Source organism: Histomonas meleagridis (genome assembly GCF_020186115.1).
Source record: "Histomonas meleagridis strain 2922-C6/04-10x chromosome Unknown contig_118, whole genome shotgun sequence".
NCBI lineage: Eukaryota > Parabasalia > Tritrichomonadida > Dientamoebidae > Histomonas > Histomonas meleagridis.
Window position 1 is genome coordinate 289,119 of NW_027150758.1, and position 19,189 is coordinate 308,307.

Genomic DNA, 19,189 nt, shown 5'->3' on the forward strand with positions numbered 1-19,189 from the left:
TGAAACAGCTCTTACATTAGCAACTTCAAAAGGTCATACAGAAATAGTTAAATTACTTCTTGAACAAGAAGGAATTGATATTAATGCCAAAAGGATTTATTGGTTTTGTTTAACTTTTGTTTTGATATATTTGGGATATTTCAAAACAATATTTGGAAATTATTTAAATTATTTAATACAGCACTTATGGAAGCATCTAGAAATTGTCATATAGATATAGTTAAGTTACTTCTTGAACAAAATGGAATTGATATTAATGCTAAAAATAATGATTTGTTTTATTTAAAATTTATTTTAATAATTTTATATTTTAATATAATATTTGGAGATTATTTAAATTATTTAATACAGCACTTATGATTGCAACGCAAAAAAATTATATAGATATAGTTAAGTTACTCTTGAACAAAAAAGTATTAATACCAACACTTAAAATATTTAATTATATCATTTTATAATTGAAATTTAATATCACAATTTAATAATTTTAAATAATATTTGGTTTTTTTTATATTATTTGAAGCATTATTTATAATTGCTTTTGATTTTGATCATATAAAAATAGTAAAACATATATTTATTACAATAAACTTTAGTTTTCGTCCTTTTCTTCTTCTCCTTCGAATTGTTCTTCATCATCTTCCATTTCTTTAAAAGTGTTCATGTCAATCAACAACTTAAAGAACAATGTAAATCCACCAGATTGTAATAATTTTTCTTTTGTTATATCTTCAGAAGTACAACCTGCTATATCTAATAATTTCGAGAAAAAACTATCATAGTCATGACCTTTTAATTCGGTGTCTTTTATCATTGATTTATAAAAATAATTGATATCAAATCTTGTAATTATTCCATCCTCATCAACATCAATGATATTAAAGAAAAATGGTATACAATGTTTATCATCCATATTCCTTAAATTCATTAAAACATGTAAAAATAATGTAAAGTCAAGTTTCCCATCAAACGTTTGGAGGGTGTCAAATAAACGTTCGACGAAAACGGTTGTGAACTCCATTGAATCGATTTTGATCATACTGTTGATCGATAGCAAACCTTCTTCTTCAGTATCAAGTTTAATAAAATAATTATATAGGGAAATGGTTTGTTTAAGTGAAAAGGAATTTTCATCAGGTGACTGTTGATCAATGGATATAAAATCAATAAAACAATTGGAGGTAAGAAGTTGTTGGATATCATAGCGACCGTTATTTGATAATAAATAAAAATTAAATCGACTCATAACTGTTGGAATATAGAATTCTTTATACCATGAGAGATCACCTTCAAGACGCTTAAGGGTATTGACTGTTTTAATGTAAGAAGAAATGAATTCTTGAAGATTAGTTTCACTCATCGAATTATCAATAGTGGGATTTGTTCGAAGCATAAATAAAAAGGCTTTTTGAACTCTACTATAAGCTTGAAGGAATTGAAGATAATCAATAAATTTGAATTGTTTGTCTGTTGTGATAAATCTTTTTAATATTTTAGGCGAAAAAACATGGGATTTTGCTGGACCAATTTGATCTGCAAGTTTTTTAAATCGTATTTCTGTAATTGGTTTAGTTTCAGAATCTTCACGTATGACTTCAGCTTTAATTGTACCAAGATCATGATCATTTAAAACAGAAGAACGAAATTTAAATAAACGCTTTTGTAAAAAATAATTTAGGAATGGATGTTTTGAAATATCTTCTTTTGTTTCTGGGCCTTTAACCATTAACGTAGGAATTTCTTTTGTTTCTTTAGGCAAGCCTAATAATTTTAAATATTCATTAGCTTCATTATGGTAACCAAGCATATCCATTTTTGAAGCAACAGAAGCCCCTGGTTTACCAAACATTTAGCTAAATCAAAATAACGTTTTTCATGATAATCGTCTTAATTCAATTTTGTATGATTTATACAAATGAATACTTTATTCATATCGCCTTTCCTTTTGGGTTTTTAATGGCATCAAGGGATTCATTTGAAATATATGCTTCCAAACAAACATTAAATTTTTCATTGGAACCAAATTGTGAAATGGTAATTGTAGATTTTGTATATGATGAAAATGATACTTTTTATGAAATGACTGTTCCAGTTGATGCATTTAATAACGAAGTATCTCATCCTCGATATAAAATTCCTAAGATAATTTCTACTGACAATGAACCAGCCGAAATCAAAATTATTCTTCCTTTTGTTGATATCCCATGGAAAAATGCCATAATACAGATTCAAAAATATTTAAACCCACAGCACAAAAATAACAAGCGTATTACAAGCTCTCCTGTAATTCCTGCCACTGTCACAAGTTCTATATGTTTACCAATGTATTTCATTTCACGTCGTTTACATCTTGATATTCTTGCAAGTAAAGTTGAAGATATATTAAAACAATTTCAACTATCACAATCTATTACTGTTCTTTCACATATATCATTAATGAGGTCAGTTAATATTCATTTTGATCAATTTGAAAATGATCTTTTAGATTTACTTTCAGCATCAATTGACTCCATTCCCTCACAATTATTTCGTGGTATTGAAATGGCGCCTGTTGTTCTATCTCTTCTTCAAAGATCAAATCCACCACATGATCCGCAATCCATAATTAATTGGTTATATTTCATTGCGCCCAAATTTAATTCAAATCCAGAGTATCATCAACCCATTCAAGATATCCTACTTCTTTTACATATCGAAGATCCTAATTCTGCATTTATCTATTGGATTTATTCCACTTTTTTCCCTGATTTAAACGGCCGCGAACGGATCACCCCATTTTTATCACAATTCAAACTCACAAAAGTTGAACCATTATCATTAATATCAGTCAGCGACATTATATGGTTTTTAAACAACATTAATACCAAACTTAATGAAGATTCGATTAAAGAACTTATTTATTTGTTTATTAAATGTCATAATTATAATGATAAGATGACATTATATAAATATATTATTAATAATTCATTAATATCATTTGAGAAATGTGATGGAGCATTATTAAGTTATATGTTACCATTAGCAGAAAGTGATAAAAACATAGCGATCATTAGTACCATAATTTTACAAATAAAATGTTCAGATGATTTACAAAAATGGCAATTAGCTATTTCACAACGTAACAAAGATTTAAATTATTTATCATGGAAATATTTAGAAGAAGCGTTTAGTTTAATCACTCAGCCATATCCGAATTTTCGAATAACTAACAACAATAATAAACAAAGTATTTGTGATCGTAAAATGCGAGAGAATTGTAAAGAAGTTGATTCGATATTTTATCATTGGATAATGTATAATAAAACAAATATCGACGTTAATATAATCCAACGATATTTACGTTTGCCATCTACGAAAGTTAATCATCAAAAACGACCACATCGAATATTTTTAATACTTGATATTCTCTTTAATATTAAAGATCCGAATGTAATTCCATTAATTAGTGAACAAAAGAATAAACTTCAAAACGTAAAGATTGATAATATGTTATTTAAGTTACAAAACAAACGAGAATTAAAATTATCAGAAAAAGGGTTATCATTTTTAAGAAAGAAATGTAAAACGAATGTTTTTTTAATGAATGAATATGTAGCATTAATTCGAAAGTTTTTTATACCATTTTCATATCCGAAAATGTTATTACCAATTAATGAGAATAATTTTAATATTGTGTTACAAATATATGATAAATCTGATTATAAAAGTAATGAGAATAATAAAGAAATTATGAAACTAAAGAAAAGTATAGCTGAAATGTCACGATTAATGATAAACTCATTAAACATTAAAGATTTGGAATTACTTATTCATGTTATTCCTTTTAAAGATTTCATATGTTCAAGATTAAAACCTCTTTTCATATCTAACGAAGATATATTATTATATTATTCATTAAAATGTGACGCGTTAGATAAGAAAACATTACATTTACAAAACATTTGTTTCCCTCATATATCATTCCGTGCATTTACATTAGTAAACAAGATACCAAAACATTACGATTTCCAATTTGAAATCGAAAATGACACAGTTTTGGATAAACTATTGAAACTGGGTAAGACGTTTAATATATATAATGAATGGCAAATGTTATTATCACCACGACCAACTAATTATTATAATTTAATTAGTTCACCGCCAAGTTTAATATGTATATATTTAATATCACCTGAAGATAATATCATGGTTGATGAGATTTATCAACTATTAAATTATATCGGATATGATGAAAGTAATACGAATATAATATATGTAAGTGAAGACACATATTTCCAATATAATGCTGATGTGTTTATCTTGTATAAGCCATCGAATTGTAAATTTATTGACTTCGAAAAGTTAATAAATGGAATGATTCGAAGTGATTATATACCATTGTTAATGAACGTGCCTGTGATTCATGACATCGTCACGTATTATCCTCACATTTGGAATAACATGTTCCATAATGAGCCGCCGAAGTTCGAGTTCTTCGATGATTACTTAACAAATGAAATCGTGTGGGATTTGCCGTCGAATTCGTTGTTGCCCAATAAATGCGATTTGTTCGTCGAGAAACTAAGTAATCACGTGGACTCCACATTCCACTCGTTGCCGTTCTCCGCGCAAAAGGATCAAAACTTTAGAGCAAAAATGGCTTGGCAAAACGGAAGAATATTCGCGGCAGCGTTGGAAAGAGTTCCTGTGTCGGTGTTTAACTTCGACTTGAACTTAAACACAATGATGGGAAACTCGGAAATTACAAAGTTGGACTCGTTCGTAAAAATGAGACAGGTGGCGCTGTGCTTTCTGTCGTTGCTGTGCGAAACTGAGGCAGCAAGACAGCCGAGCATAACAACATTAAGTTAATAAAATTTGTTTTTTGGTTTGATATTATATGTTTTGTTGGAGATATAAATATGTATTAAATGTGGAAATTGTGAATTTGGAAATATACATTAAATGTGGAAACTATGAAATTGGTCATATGTATTAAATGTGGAAATTATGAAATCATTTTAGTGTCCCGTGGTAAGTCCGAGTTGTACAACTTATACGCATATGAGAGGAATCGATTCACACACTTAATTAAACATTTGATATTGGGTCAACGTTAAATTAATAAAGTAATTTCTCAATTAACAACTTCGAAAACAATAAATTTGATATATGAATTAGCCTTGAATGGAAAAATATTTTTTTTCTCGCATTAAAATGATTGTATTATTAACAAATTTTGTTTACACGTTACTAACTCTTTAGTATTTTTAATATAAAAGTATTTTTATTAATTTTTTTAAATAAGGATTCTTTTTTATTCAGTTTATAGACCATTCCCACATTAGAATGAGCCATTCTCATAAAAGTTATCAAATTGATAAGTGCCATCATCCATTGAGAGATTTTCATCGGATATTTGATTATAAGAAATGAAGTTATGTAGAGGATTTAAGTAAAAATATCCATGGACTTTGAAATCAATAAACTTTGGTTCTTCTGTTGTTTCATTATTTGACAATTGTGATATAGTAGAACCTTTAATTTGATGTTTTATAGCTTTTGATTTTCTACTTCTTTTTGGTGGTTTAAAAATTTAATTTTTATATAAATTGCCATTGGAATCTAGTTGATATCAATACCTTCAGAACCTTCATATGATAAACTGAGCAGGAATATGGAACTTAGGGTGTCCCGTTCTTATACCTCTCTTGTTCATGTATTTTAATGAAGCATTGGTGGCTATCTTTTTTAAACTTCGTCATTGAGCATAGCGATTGTTCATCTGTGAAGTCACCTGATGATTGTTTTGAATGACATTGAAAAATTGTTTTTTTTTTGAAATTGACAATCGTTTAATTGAATAGGAATAATATATTAGATTTATATTAAAAGTGACTAGATAAGAAATTTAACGTATTTCGATAGATTCATAATTCCTAAAATAGAAAGGGAGAAAATGTCTGAATACATTTCGATTTTACAAGAACAGATTGAAGAAGAAAGAAAAGCACCTCATAGCACTCCTCATTCTGCTTCAAATTCAAGCAGAAAGGTTATACAGAAAAAACAATTGATCCCTCTCGAACCAGAAAAAAAGGAAATCGATATACAATTTGAAGGAAACATAACTTCAAAAGGAAATAAAGAAGCAAGTAATGAAAGTGAGGAAACAAAAATTTCAGGAGGTGCTCTCTGGGGAGATACAAAACAATTAGAAGAAGCATCTGCCATTAATAAAAACAATACACAAGAACAACAACAAGAGCCAAAGTGTCTTTTTGATATGATTATGGAACCTCCACCCAAAGAACTAAAACCAACATTATTCACTTACTATGATTTATTGATGCAAAACGGATCTGCTTGACATCATGCTTAATACATATTTAATATAATGTATTTTCAACTTGTTCCTTGAATAGGGCATGTTTTAAAATAAAATGTTTGGAATCTTTCTTTATGTATTAAATTATCTATTTAGTAACTTCATTATTATGATATTATTGTATCTTGCGGCTCATGTTTAAACGCACAATTATCATTTTAATGATATTATTAATATCATTTTTAGTTGAGATTATGATAAAAATAAATTTACTAGATTTGAATTCACGTTTATTTAAGTGTATTAACATTTTTCTTGTTTTTATTACTGAATGAAGAATTATCATTTGATTTTATAAGACTGAATTCTTCATGCGAAGTAATTTAACTATTTGAATATTACCTTTTCCAGAAGCAATCATAAGCGCTGTTTGAAATAGAACAAATAATTTCCAAATATTATTTTGAAATAGCAAATTATAAAAATAAATATGAAATAAAACCAATAAATATCTTTAACATTAACATCAATTCCTTCTTGTCCAAGAAGTTGTCTTACTTCATCTATAAGACCCATTTGTGCTGATTTAACAAGTCCAATAGCAAATTATAGAGGCAAATTCCAAAAAATATTATTAAGTATTAAAAAATAAAAACAATATTAAATAAACCAAATAAATATTTTTAGCATTAACACTAATTCCTTTTTGTTCACGAAGTAATTTAATTATTCCTACATGATGGTTTTCAGAAGCAATCATAAGCGATGTTTTATTTAATTTAAATAATTTCCAAATAATGTATATATATATTATATTTTATAAAATATAAAGTAATATTATTGTTTGTTACTTCATCTATAAGACCTATTTGGGCTGCTTTAATTAGTGTAATACCAAATTATAAAGATTAATTCCAAAAAATATGAATGAGTATTAAAATATTAAAATTAGCATTAAACCAAAAAATGAAAAATTTATATAATCAATATTCATCCCTTCTTTCAAAGTGGTATCGTAGCTTTTTATATATCATTTGACAACATTATTATTGGCTGAAAATATGAAATAAGATATGGGGTTAAAAATGCCATTCTTTAGCAATACTGTAAATGTATTCATTAAAAATTAAAAATTATGATTATTTTTATTTTTTAAGTTATGATTTTTAAATTTGAAAACGAATATTAATCAACTATATCTTTAAAGAAAACATTTCCTTCAACTTATTGAATGATATATATATATATATATATATATATATAATCATAAAAATTACAATCAAAACATTCAATATTCTTTATTCAATTCTGTCTATATCGCAAAGGTTTGCAAATAACGAAAGTATACATTGCGCCATTCCCTTTACCAAAGCACATTCCAAAAACTTTTTTTCGCAATCCAAACACAAGTCGAAGTTAAATATTGCGACATCGTTTTTCAATTTTGCTGCGAACACTCTCTCACCATTAAAACTCATTTTTGATAACACCAAATCCGATTTAAATATTGTGAAAGGAATTGAGTGATAATATTCATCGATTCCATTTCTTAATTCCAAAATCGGCAAATTTTCTTTTGAAGGTAAAATATCATCCGGCGTTTCATTCCATTGTATATTCTCTAAGAAGTCATCATCGAACGAGAAAATATTCGGAAGAAACTGTGGACACAAATTTAAAATATCTTTCAATGCATTTGCATTCATGGCGAAACCACACTTCAAATTAGTAATTCGTGAAAAAATTGCATTCATTAATGGTATTTCACAAGTTATACCATTAAAAGGTTTTATTAATATTATGGGGCCAATTGGTTCTGCTATAGATGTTACAGAATTATCTATGAAATATATATTAACTTCATTGACGCCAATATAATTAAAACAATTTTTTATTATCGATAAATATGTTAAATTCGTTGGACACATTAAATATATTGTAACTTGTCGTAACGAATGATATTGGAATCGTGGATATGTAAATGTTTCCCATTTATCAAAATCAAAGTTAAAATCATTAGTAATATAATTATAAAGCGAATTTTCATTTGGTGGAAATTGAAATATTATTGGCTCGCCAAATTTAGATGCAATACGAAATGATATTTGCGAATAATTTAATAAATTCATATCACTATCTTTAGATAACGTATAATAATATAATGCTTTGTCTTCATTGGCTAATATTATTGGGGAATCTGTGTTAAAAACTACATCAAATGGTAAAAGATTTGATACAAGTCGAATTTCCATTGGTTTAAGTTCCCATAATATTAAACGTGTCATTTTAATTAATTCATTGTTTAATGTTTCATTTTTAATATTTGTTGTAAGCATTAATTTAATACAATTCATATAACTCTTGTTAGTAATCGGTAATAATATATTCGGTTCAATGTTTTCATATCCTTTAGTTATTAACATATTAACAAAACTAGATTGTTCATCAGCATTAGTTTTTGTTCGTTGATGAATAAATTGAAGTGTTTGTGAATTAAAATAAATTACATTTTTCTTCTTTGAAATATAGCTGAATAAACTTATGAAATCATAATTCAAAATGATCGTTTTGAGCTGCCCCAAAAATTGAATTTGTGTATCGTTTAAATATGACGATGAAAACGCATTGAAAACTAGCAGAAGAAAATACTCTTGTTTGGTATTAATTTTAATTTTTGATATAATTTCAAGAAATTCATATAAAATGGATGATGAGGTTGGCCGATTCTTATTGATCCATTTACAATATAGATAAAAAGAATTCTCTAATTGTGGATCAAATGTTGAAACAATTTGTTCCCATGTTAATGATAAGAAATTTTCATTGTTTTCTTTAACAACTTCAGAAATATCGCCAATTTCTTTTAATCGATTTACTAATAAATCAAAGAATTTGGCATGATTAAAGTGTGCACTTGAATTTTGAGGATCAGACGCAAGTGGAATTAAAACAGAGATTTGTTGTGAATCTAAATTTTCAACATCAAAAGAATCGAATTTAACTAAAGAATCATAAATTAATTTACATTCTCTTGGTTTAGTTTTTAAATTGTTTTTTATGTATTGTATTCCACAATTTATTAAATGATTAGATATTGGACCACTATGTTTATGCTTAAAAATCCAATAAATTTGAGACTCATCAAGTTCAATATCAACATTAAAATCAAACCTATTAATAATAAGTGGGAAAGAAGAAATATTTGCTTTAAGATCAGGAAAAAATCGTGAATATGCCCATACAATAAACGTGCTTATTTCAGAAACGGTTTTAACGTTTTTTGTGATGCGATGAATTTCGTCAGAAAAAAGTTTTTTCTTGGAAAATATATTGTATACACTTATTAACCAATTCGTAATAAAGCCATTTTTATCACGAAAAAGTGTGATTATAGGAGCAAACTCTAATGTTGACATATATATATCTAAAGGTTTTGATATTGATAAAAGAAGTTTAAATGTGCCTAATAAACGATCAAATGGAAGGGTGGAGTTGCTAATAAGAGTTTTAAATAATAGTGCAATATCTGGTGGTATAATTGAATAAAGGGATAATTCAAGATAAGTTATGAGTTTTTCCATCTTTGTTAAATTTGCAATTGCATATAATGGAAGAAATGATTCAAGAGATATTGAATAAGGGTAAACATTACCTGTAAAATTTGCTCTTTCTGACAGTTTGATTGGTGTTAAATATTCATCGAATGATTTAATTCCTAATTCCCAATTAATTTCAGCTTGATATAATTTTATATCTATAGATGATTTATTTGTAGGTTTTTTAGAAGTTTCTGATGCAAATTTTGAAAATTGAACATAAATGGTATCTATTCTATTAACGTCAAGAAAAAAATTTACAGGGATTGAAGGTATAAATTTTTGTGGTGGTGGTATCTCTAAATTTGCAACAAAAATTTTCTTCATTTAAAAAAGAAAATTCCAATCGACTGACTAACACATTTTTATTCAATAATTTTGACAAAAATATTTTTATTCAATAAAATACGCTTTTTATTTTTTTTAATTTTTTTGTTATTCAACTGACCAAATTTCATAGAAATTCCCAACAACATCATTTCTTTTTTCTTCCACATTACAATTATTTAAAGTCCCAATAGATGTATAAACATTTGGCCCGACAGAAACTCTATTAACTACAGCATATTGTAATAATTTAAATGCTGTATCATACGCTTTTCCGAATATCAAATTCACCAATTTATTTTCGCTATTTATTTCCATTATTTTAATATCATTACCATATTCCATTGACGCAGTCAGTAACAAACTTGTTTCAGTTTCACATTGTCTAAAACATTCATTTATGAAGTTAAACGCGTCAATATTATTATTAATAATATCATCAGGATCATTTGGTACAACAACACATAAAATATTATTATTTAAGTAAACTTTATATAAATTCGAATATTTTCTTAATATTTTTTCGCAATTTTTCCATAATTCTGTAGTCATTAAACAAATCTCAGCAAGACCAGCGTTTAGATTAAATTCATTAATTTTAATAAGTATAATCGTTGCATTTTTAATTAATATTTCTGATTTGTTTTTAAGTATATCTAAATGTAATGATTTCATTATAATTTCATTCGAATTTGTTAACTCTTCAAGTTTCTTTTGTAATCTTTTCTCATCTGAAAGACTTGTAAATGAAAACATAAATGAATGATCAACTGTACCTGGTAAAAGATCAGAAATATATATTTCAACGTCGATATGTGAACCATTTTCTTTCTTACAACTTGTTTGGATATAACCCGAACTTTGATTTTCTTGAATTATATTATTTAAATATTCAATTGCTTTTTCTTCTTTAATGAATTTATCAAATGTCGAACCTATAATATGTGCATGATCATAACCGAAGAGTGATTGAAATGCAGAATTCATACTAAAGATTGTTCCGTTTTTATTAATTAAAATTATAGCACGTGATATATTATCAAATACATCTTTTTCGGCACTTTTTGCTCTTTCGTGTTCATTATTTTTGATTTCGATTAAAAACGAAACCATTTTTTGATCGGATAATGTATCCAAAGGATTTAATCTTTGAATTAACATAATACCGACTTTAAATATTTTAGAATATATGGAATAAATATATAAACTAATAAATAATGAAATTATTGCTATAAAAAATACTATAACTGAATAAATAGCTAAATTTTGATTAAATAATTCATTTGAAGCTTTCCCATATTCAACATAATATTCTAATGAATTCATTAATGGATAATATAAATGTGCAGTAGCTAAATGGAATAAATGTAAAAAGTCAATTGTTCGCATTATTTGTAATGGATCATTTAATAATAAATGTCGAGCAATTTCTAAATATGTAACAATTCCTTGTTCAATTGAACTACATGAATATCTTTGATGAAGTTCATTAGAAGAAGAATTAACAGTACAATTTGTTTGTTTCTCGATTCCTTGAATGATAGAAGTATATCGATTATTGGAATCGAAATCAAAATTCATTAATTTAGAATATACTGAACTTAAGTTTTCAATTGCTTCACTTATTTCTTCTGGAAAATCTTCATTTAAACCTGGCTTCAAACTTAATAAAGAATAAGAACTAAATTCGGCAATTATATACATCATTGTAGAAGCTTTTTTACCTGCATAACTAACAGCTTCTGATAATGAACCAATTGATTCATTACTTGTAATAACATATTTCATCGAATATAAAAATATTATCATAATAACTAAATCTATTACAAAAAATATTATAATTGGTAATAATGAACAAAATGATCGATGATTTATGAATATATTTGGATTAAATGCTTCTTCAGTTCGTTCATGTTTAATAAGTAAAAATTCACTTCCTGTCTTTTTAACATCATTTGGTAAATCATAACATAATTTCATTATTTGATTTAATTCATGATAAAATAATGCAAAATATATTATATTTAATGGAATCGTTATTACCGAAATTAACATACAAACTATAAATGGAATTTTGTTAAATGAATTTTCACTAATTATTTGTTGTTTTTCATCGGATACGATTGCATCTATTAAATCATTTAATCTTGTAAATATTAAATTATGATATATTGGAATTATAAAATCAGATGTTGTAATATTTTGTATAAAATATGTTGCAAGAATTGATTGACAACGTTTAACAATGGCTAATAATGTAATAGAAATATCCCCATATAAGTTATCATTATTTGATAATGTTTCTTCAATTCTTGGTAAATCTTTTTTCTCTAAAACAGTCAAAAAATTATTAAATTGATTACCATCAGAAATATGTCTCATCAAATATGAAATAAAGTACTGAAATGAATGTAAACCATTCATTGCAAAAACGACAGCATTTTGCATCCAATTAATTTCTAAGTTAAAAAGTCCTTGATTCGTATCAGCATGAATTTGTGTTAAGAAGTCTTCTTGTGAATAAACTAATCCATATTCAGTACCACTAGCAAATAACAATGACGTTAATGAAGAACTTAAAGATACTTCAATTTGAGTAATATGATTAATTAATTCTAATTGTTCAATTCGTTCATTTCGATAACCTGCGAAAATTATTAAAAGTACAATCCAACAAATGATTACAATAATTAATCTATACAATGAAACACTATTAATTAATGGTAAGTATTTAGATTTCTTATCTTGTACAGCTCTTTGGAATTCGACTTTTAATTCGGAATTACTTATTAAAGATTTTAATGATTCTTCTTTCTTCTTTGAATCTAAATCATCTAAATTTGCAACTTTAACATGAGATAATATTTCATCAGTATAACTTGGAAACATATGTAAAAATGATATCGTTAAATATTCTAAATCAAAAATATTACCCATTTGAAGTTGGTTAGTTTTATAAGCCCAAAATGCACCACTTTCAAAATCACAATGATTTTCTATCAAATAATTGGAATATGATTGTGATACAATTGTACTTAATGGATATATTTCGATTTCATCGGACCAAAATTCATCAATTTCATTTATTTCTTTGGATATTTTAGAAAATGTTGAATAACCATTCGGACAATAAGGTATTTCCATTAAACCTTTCCAAAAATGTCGTAATGTTTGTGTCAATAAATTTGATTTATCTTTAACATCATTTAAATCATTTAATTGTATAATCGTTTGTCGTGTACAATTAGCTATGTTTATAGTATATATCGAAAATTGATCATAAAATCCCATAGAATTCTCAGAAAACAAATCTTCTAAAAGTGATAAAAGGATATTATCATATTGTGGGAAATATGAACATAATCGTGCGATGACAAGTTTACCATTTTTATCAATTAATGGCGATTTATAAGCAGATTCTATTAACTTCCCTTCGACAAAAGAAGAATGATGTTCTGTAAATGCAAGTTTTAATTTTAATAATAATTGTTGTTGATTGGTTACTGGTCTTTCAATAAGTTTTATGACAACTTTCTTTAAGATTATATAATTAATAATTGTTAAAACAATAAATAAAAATATGGGGAAAAGTGTTAATACTAAAAGATTATCAGTTACAAAAAACATTATATCACAAATTATACATGTAATCGCAAGTGAAAAATGTATTGCGTTACCAATTTTTAAGACACATGGTAATTTAATTAATAAATAGATTTGACATACATAAAAAAATGCATGTACTACAATGATAAAGACTTGAATAATAAGTGCAAAAAGAGCCGCAAAGTTAGCAAAAAATGCACACACAGATAATAATATATAAGATGTCATATAAAATGAAGCATCCCAATAACATGTATATGAATGCAAAAAATATACAGAGGAAATAGAAAATCGCTCATAAAAAATCATTAAACATCCACCAAAAAATGCAGCAATAAATTCATATATGGCACATATAATAAATGTAGGTGTAGCAGATTGAAAGAGTGTCATAACATGATAACCACTAATAAAACTACAGGAAACTACAAGAATTGGAAGAACTACATGTCCAAAAATTCCGATGATAATCAAATTGGACTTTTGTGAAATTTTCCGTTTTTTGTAATCAACATATACTAACATCATCCATAATGAAACAAGAACTACTACAGTGGAAATAATAACTCCTGTAATAACTGTACTTGAAAGGTCTCCTAAATAATGGAAAAGAAAGATGGCTTGAATAATATTTGTCTCATAGAATCCACCTTTGTATTGAAATTTTAAGGATACTAACATGCTTTGTATAACAAAAAAAACGAGTGGGATTAAATGAACAATTGGTGGAAAATTTGAAAATTGCGAATAACGTAAAAATAAAGGCCAATCGCCAGTATTGACTGAAGATTCTGTACCTGTAATATGGGCTAGATTTTGATTAAGTGCACTATGAATAGAAGAAGAAGAAGAGAAATCAATCTTTCTCATCTCAGGCAGAATACGTTATTTGCCACGGAGTGTAAAATTCTGAAAACGAACCATACCAATTCAAATTATAATCGTTATACACACGAAAACCTCAAGCTTTTTATTGGCAGATTGACAATCTTTTAGGAGTAAAAAATAGTACGAATGATCTAATTGTTTTCTTTAACCTACATGCGTTCAGTTATTCTTACCTAGATGCAAATGAAAAACGAAAAAAAGAAATATTGTAAAACTTTCAATCCAAATTTATTTTTTATTTACTTTGTAATTTATTTGCCTACAAACAAATTCTTTTAAAAATACATTTTTCGTATTAATGCTTTATTTGAAAAATAAATATCTTTATTAGAAATGTACTTTAAAGTTTTGTCTATGGATATAGGATACTTAACACGAACATCCTTTTTTAGTATCTTCCAAAGCAACTTTCTTATGTATGAAATTTTCTTTTGAATATAATAGCTCGGATATAATCGATTCAAACAAACCATTGATCCCTTCGCCAGAAAGAGCAGAAACTTCGGAAAAACGAAGGTTGTAAGAGTCAGCTATTTCTTGTATGTCAGATGTTGAACAAACTCTTTCTTCAACAAGATCTGACTTATTAAAACACAAAACAATTTGTATAGCATCCTCAGCATTGTCTCTTACGAAGTTGACCCAATATTTTATGTTATCTATTGAGCTTTTAGATGTTAAATCACTTACGATAATAGCAGCTGCAGCTCCATGAATATACATTGGAACAATTTCACGGTATGACTCAGATCCTGCTGTATCCCATATATTTATATCATATTCAATCCCGTCAAATTTCATTGATTTAACTTTTGAACAGCCACCAACAGTTGCTTCTTTGCTGAGCCCACCTGTTCCTGTATAGAGGTTAATAATTGAAGTTTTCCCGACAGCTGCATCTCCTAGTAAGACAATTTTGATATATTGCTTCTCGCCCATTATTTTGAACCAACGAACGGTTTTGTGCCTGTGTTACATTTCAATTTACATTATTCAAAAACCAGAAATCCAATTTCCCAATATTGAAATCTTTTATACAAAACTTATGGACCCCCCCGACCGGAAGAGTCAGAAACCGTAAAAAAGCGGGACACTCCAAAAAGTGCTAAATGGACACTGGCAAGCCATTAGGAGTCGATGGTGCCTTCACCTTTAAAACAGAAGAGAAAAACATCAACGGGGAGGAAGAAGTAGTTTTCTTTAACATTCTTAAATCGAAGTTTTGCCCTGAATTTCCACAAGTTACTGTTTCTCGATCTCAAAGAAATGTAATTCGTGGACTTCATTGTTCACCTTATCATAAGTTGGTTTGTTGTCCAACTGGTAAAGCATTTGATGTTTGTGTTGATCTTCGTCCTGATTCACCAACATTTCTTAAATGGGATTCCGCTTGGCTTGATAAAACAACACAAATTTTAATCCCTCCATTCTGCGCTCATGGATTTTTCGCAGCCGAAGATAATACATCAATTGTATACTTACAAGGTGGATGTTTTAATACACCACTTGACTTTTCTGTACGATTTGATGATCCTGCAATTGGTGTTAAATGGCCATCGCCAATTGAAGCTGATGATTACATCATCAGTCCAAAAGATCGTGCCAATCCATTAACTAGCGAAGAGCTATTTAGCGTGATCAAAAGTAGAATCGGAAGCATACCAGAAGCTCTTGAAAAAGGACCATTTGCAGACTTTGCTATTATTGCAGACACTCCATCAAACTTCATTCAAACGGTTATGCTTTCAATTCAAAAGAAAGGCAAAAATTGGCACTTTTGCTCAATGAATGGTAACCACCGCGCAAGTTTACAAGAAGAACTTTGGGCACTTAAGCCAAGAAATGGAGTAATTTATATTGCATCCGGAAAAGATTCTTCAGATCTTGAAAATGTAACAAAAATTTTAAATGTTGTTGGCGCATGTAATGCGTTGCAACTTAAGTTAACAATTGTTTTTGATGGTGATGAATTCCCATTAAAAGGAAAGGTTGAGGAATTGATTCAACAAAATAGCACAATAAAGTGTCAAAATGCACCAAAAGATCCTGCTGAAGTAGATTCCATAATAAATCTATTACTCTAATTATTTTTTTTTTTCTGAAATTTCATTATTCTTCATGTTTCGCATAAATTTGAATTTCAAATTGTTATGATCCAATCTCATTAAAGAATATCTATTTTAAATGAAATATCACCATCAAGGCAATAAATGATATCATCATTTATCATTTTACACTAAAAAAAGCATATAAATTAATATTCAGGTAATATCAATAGACTATTTTACCAATATTTTTACAATACCTTCATATAGCTCTGATGTACTCTTCAAAATAAGTTGTGCATAAAAACATTTTTATATCAAATTTAAAAAAAAAATGTTATCTTTACATTTACATAATAAACATTTTTTTATATTCAACAATCATAATACTCAAATCCACCAATTTCTGGATAACTTTCTGCTAACTTTGCTATTCTTTTTTCCTGTTCATCAAGTTTCTCATTTAGTTTATTTGCTATTTTTGTGATTAAATCCAATTGAGACATTAACAATTCAGGAGTTAAATTAATTTCAGGTGGATGATAAGGTTCAACTGACGTTATTTCGAATGTTTCGAAAGGATTCTTTTTTTTCTTTTTTGGCATTTCCCATAGTAGAACTACTCCATCAATATCAGCTGTAGCAAACATTTCCCCATCAACAGACCATCCACATGCGCAGCATACTCTTTTATGACCTTCAAAGCTATATAAAAGTGATTTTGCACGTAAATCATAAATACATGGAATGTTATCACTTCCAATTGTAAGGATAAAAGGATTTTTTGGTTGAAATCTTGCACAAGATGATTTAACATCATATTTTTGAATAACTTTAGGAGAGTCATCAAGTGAACGAATATCCCAAACAGAAAGTTCACCATCATGTGTTGAAACACAAAATAATGTACCAGTACTATCAAAATCAACACTAGAGATTGAGTTACGTGATTTAATACAAAATGATTGAGACCAAATCGAAGATTTTGTATCATGTACGTCCCAAAGATTAACAGTTCCATTTTCTTCTCCTGATATTATAATATCTGCCCGCTGGTTACAGCGGCATGTAGTAACATGACTGTTATGCGATGAAATTGATGTGAGAAAATCTAATTTTGAATTCCATATTTTAATACTTTTATCGTTTGAACATGTGATTAAATAACCATTTTCATTCCATTTATCCATGTCGTTTATCTTTGATTGATGTGCCATTTTAACAATTGATGGATTGGAATTATGCATACGCCAAAGGCCAATTTTTCCTTCAGTTGAGGCTCCATAGATCAAACTTCCATCAGGGGAAAAAGTAGAACGAATTGGAGAAAAAGTTTCTTCAAATATAAATGGACGACTTTGTCTTCCAATAGTATAGAGAAAAATTCCACTTGATCTAGATGATATTAAAATTTGCTTGCGTTTTGGGTGGAACGAAATTGATGAGATACTTTTGCCTAGAATATTAAAATTCGATAAAAAGATTGGTTCCATCCAAAAACAAATTTTTTTTAACGTCCTCTTTGGATTCGTGTTTTACATTCAAAATCACTTGGCTCATAATGTCATTATAATATTATAACGTAGGTTCCCGCCCATCGAAAATGCAGAAGATATCTTTATTCATAAATTTTTTTTCTCTTTACTGTTACTATTTCACAGAACATCTGAAAGAGGAAAAAAAATAATAATAATTTTATATGAAAAATTAAAATTATATAGAGAAATTCTAAATAAGAAAATATTTAGGAATTCAGAACATCTTTAAATAGCCTTAAATAATCAATTCCAAGGTTTTTGAATGTGTATTTTGCATTTTCACTAATTTGGGGATAATACATTTTTAATGGGAGTTTGGTTAATGTTTGGAATGCACTCTCAAACAGCAGAGTTAGATCAGATGAAAGAGATACGATTGGCATATATTCTATATCAATTAAAATCCCGAGTTGTTTTTCTTTTTGATAAAAAACGCCATATCGAATCTTGAAATCACCGAGCTGTGCGTTAGCACCTTCAATGTTATATGGACAAACTTGGCCATTGAAACCTAAATCCTGAAGAATATAATTAAATGAGTTATCGCAAACCAAAATATTATTGCCAGAAACAGCTATCATTTCGTTTGAATCCGAAAATGTGATTAGCCTTACTTCTTTATCACTATTTCTTGCAGATGAAAATTTGCTCTTCTGTACAGAAGTGCGGCACCACCATGTTTCAAATCCGAATGCCCCAAGTTGAAAAAGGTTTTCTCTGAATTGATTTAAGAATGGCGTAGGATCGTTGTTAATATCTTTTGAGCTAAGGAAACCCAATCCCCTTACTCCCATTGAACTTCAAACAAACCAATTCAATTTCATTACAAAAATGGCACATAAAATAAACGTCTTCTTTATTCACGACCGTTTATTATCAAAA

The 19,189-nt window shown here is 27.7% G+C and overlaps 4 protein-coding genes across 4 annotated transcripts; 2 read left to right on the top strand and 2 right to left on the bottom strand.

The window, feature by feature from the left end:
• Nucleotides 1-4,353: 4,353 nt before the first annotated feature.
• On the top strand, nt 4,354-4,851 carry GO595_000926 (uncharacterized protein; the record flags this gene model as incomplete). Its single annotated transcript, XM_067922934.1, has 1 exon — nt 4,354-4,851. One exon carries the CDS (start codon nt 4,354-4,356, stop codon nt 4,849-4,851), a length of 498 nt encoding a protein of 165 aa, XP_067778869.1.
• A 10,242-nt stretch (nt 4,852-15,093) lies between these two features.
• On the bottom strand, nt 15,094-15,663 carry GO595_000927 (small GTP-binding protein; the record flags this gene model as incomplete). Its single annotated transcript, XM_067922945.1, has 1 exon — nt 15,094-15,663. One exon carries the CDS (start codon nt 15,661-15,663, stop codon nt 15,094-15,096), a length of 570 nt encoding a protein of 189 aa, XP_067778870.1.
• Nucleotides 15,664-15,833: 170 nt separating this feature from the next.
• Nucleotides 15,834-16,808, top strand: GO595_000928 (dTDP-4-dehydrorhamnose 3,5-epimerase; the record flags this gene model as incomplete). The annotated part of the gene is made up of 1 exon (XM_067922957.1): nt 15,834-16,808. The coding sequence occupies one exon, from the start codon at nt 15,834-15,836 to the stop codon at nt 16,806-16,808; it is 975 nt and encodes a 324-aa protein (XP_067778871.1).
• Nucleotides 16,809-17,143: 335 nt separating this feature from the next.
• GO595_000929 (POC1 centriolar protein-like B) lies at nt 17,144-18,262 on the bottom strand (the record flags this gene model as incomplete). The annotated part of the gene is made up of 1 exon (XM_067922968.1): nt 17,144-18,262. One exon carries the CDS (start codon nt 18,260-18,262, stop codon nt 17,144-17,146), a length of 1,119 nt encoding a protein of 372 aa, XP_067778872.1.
• Between the last annotated feature and the right edge of the window lie 927 nt (nt 18,263-19,189).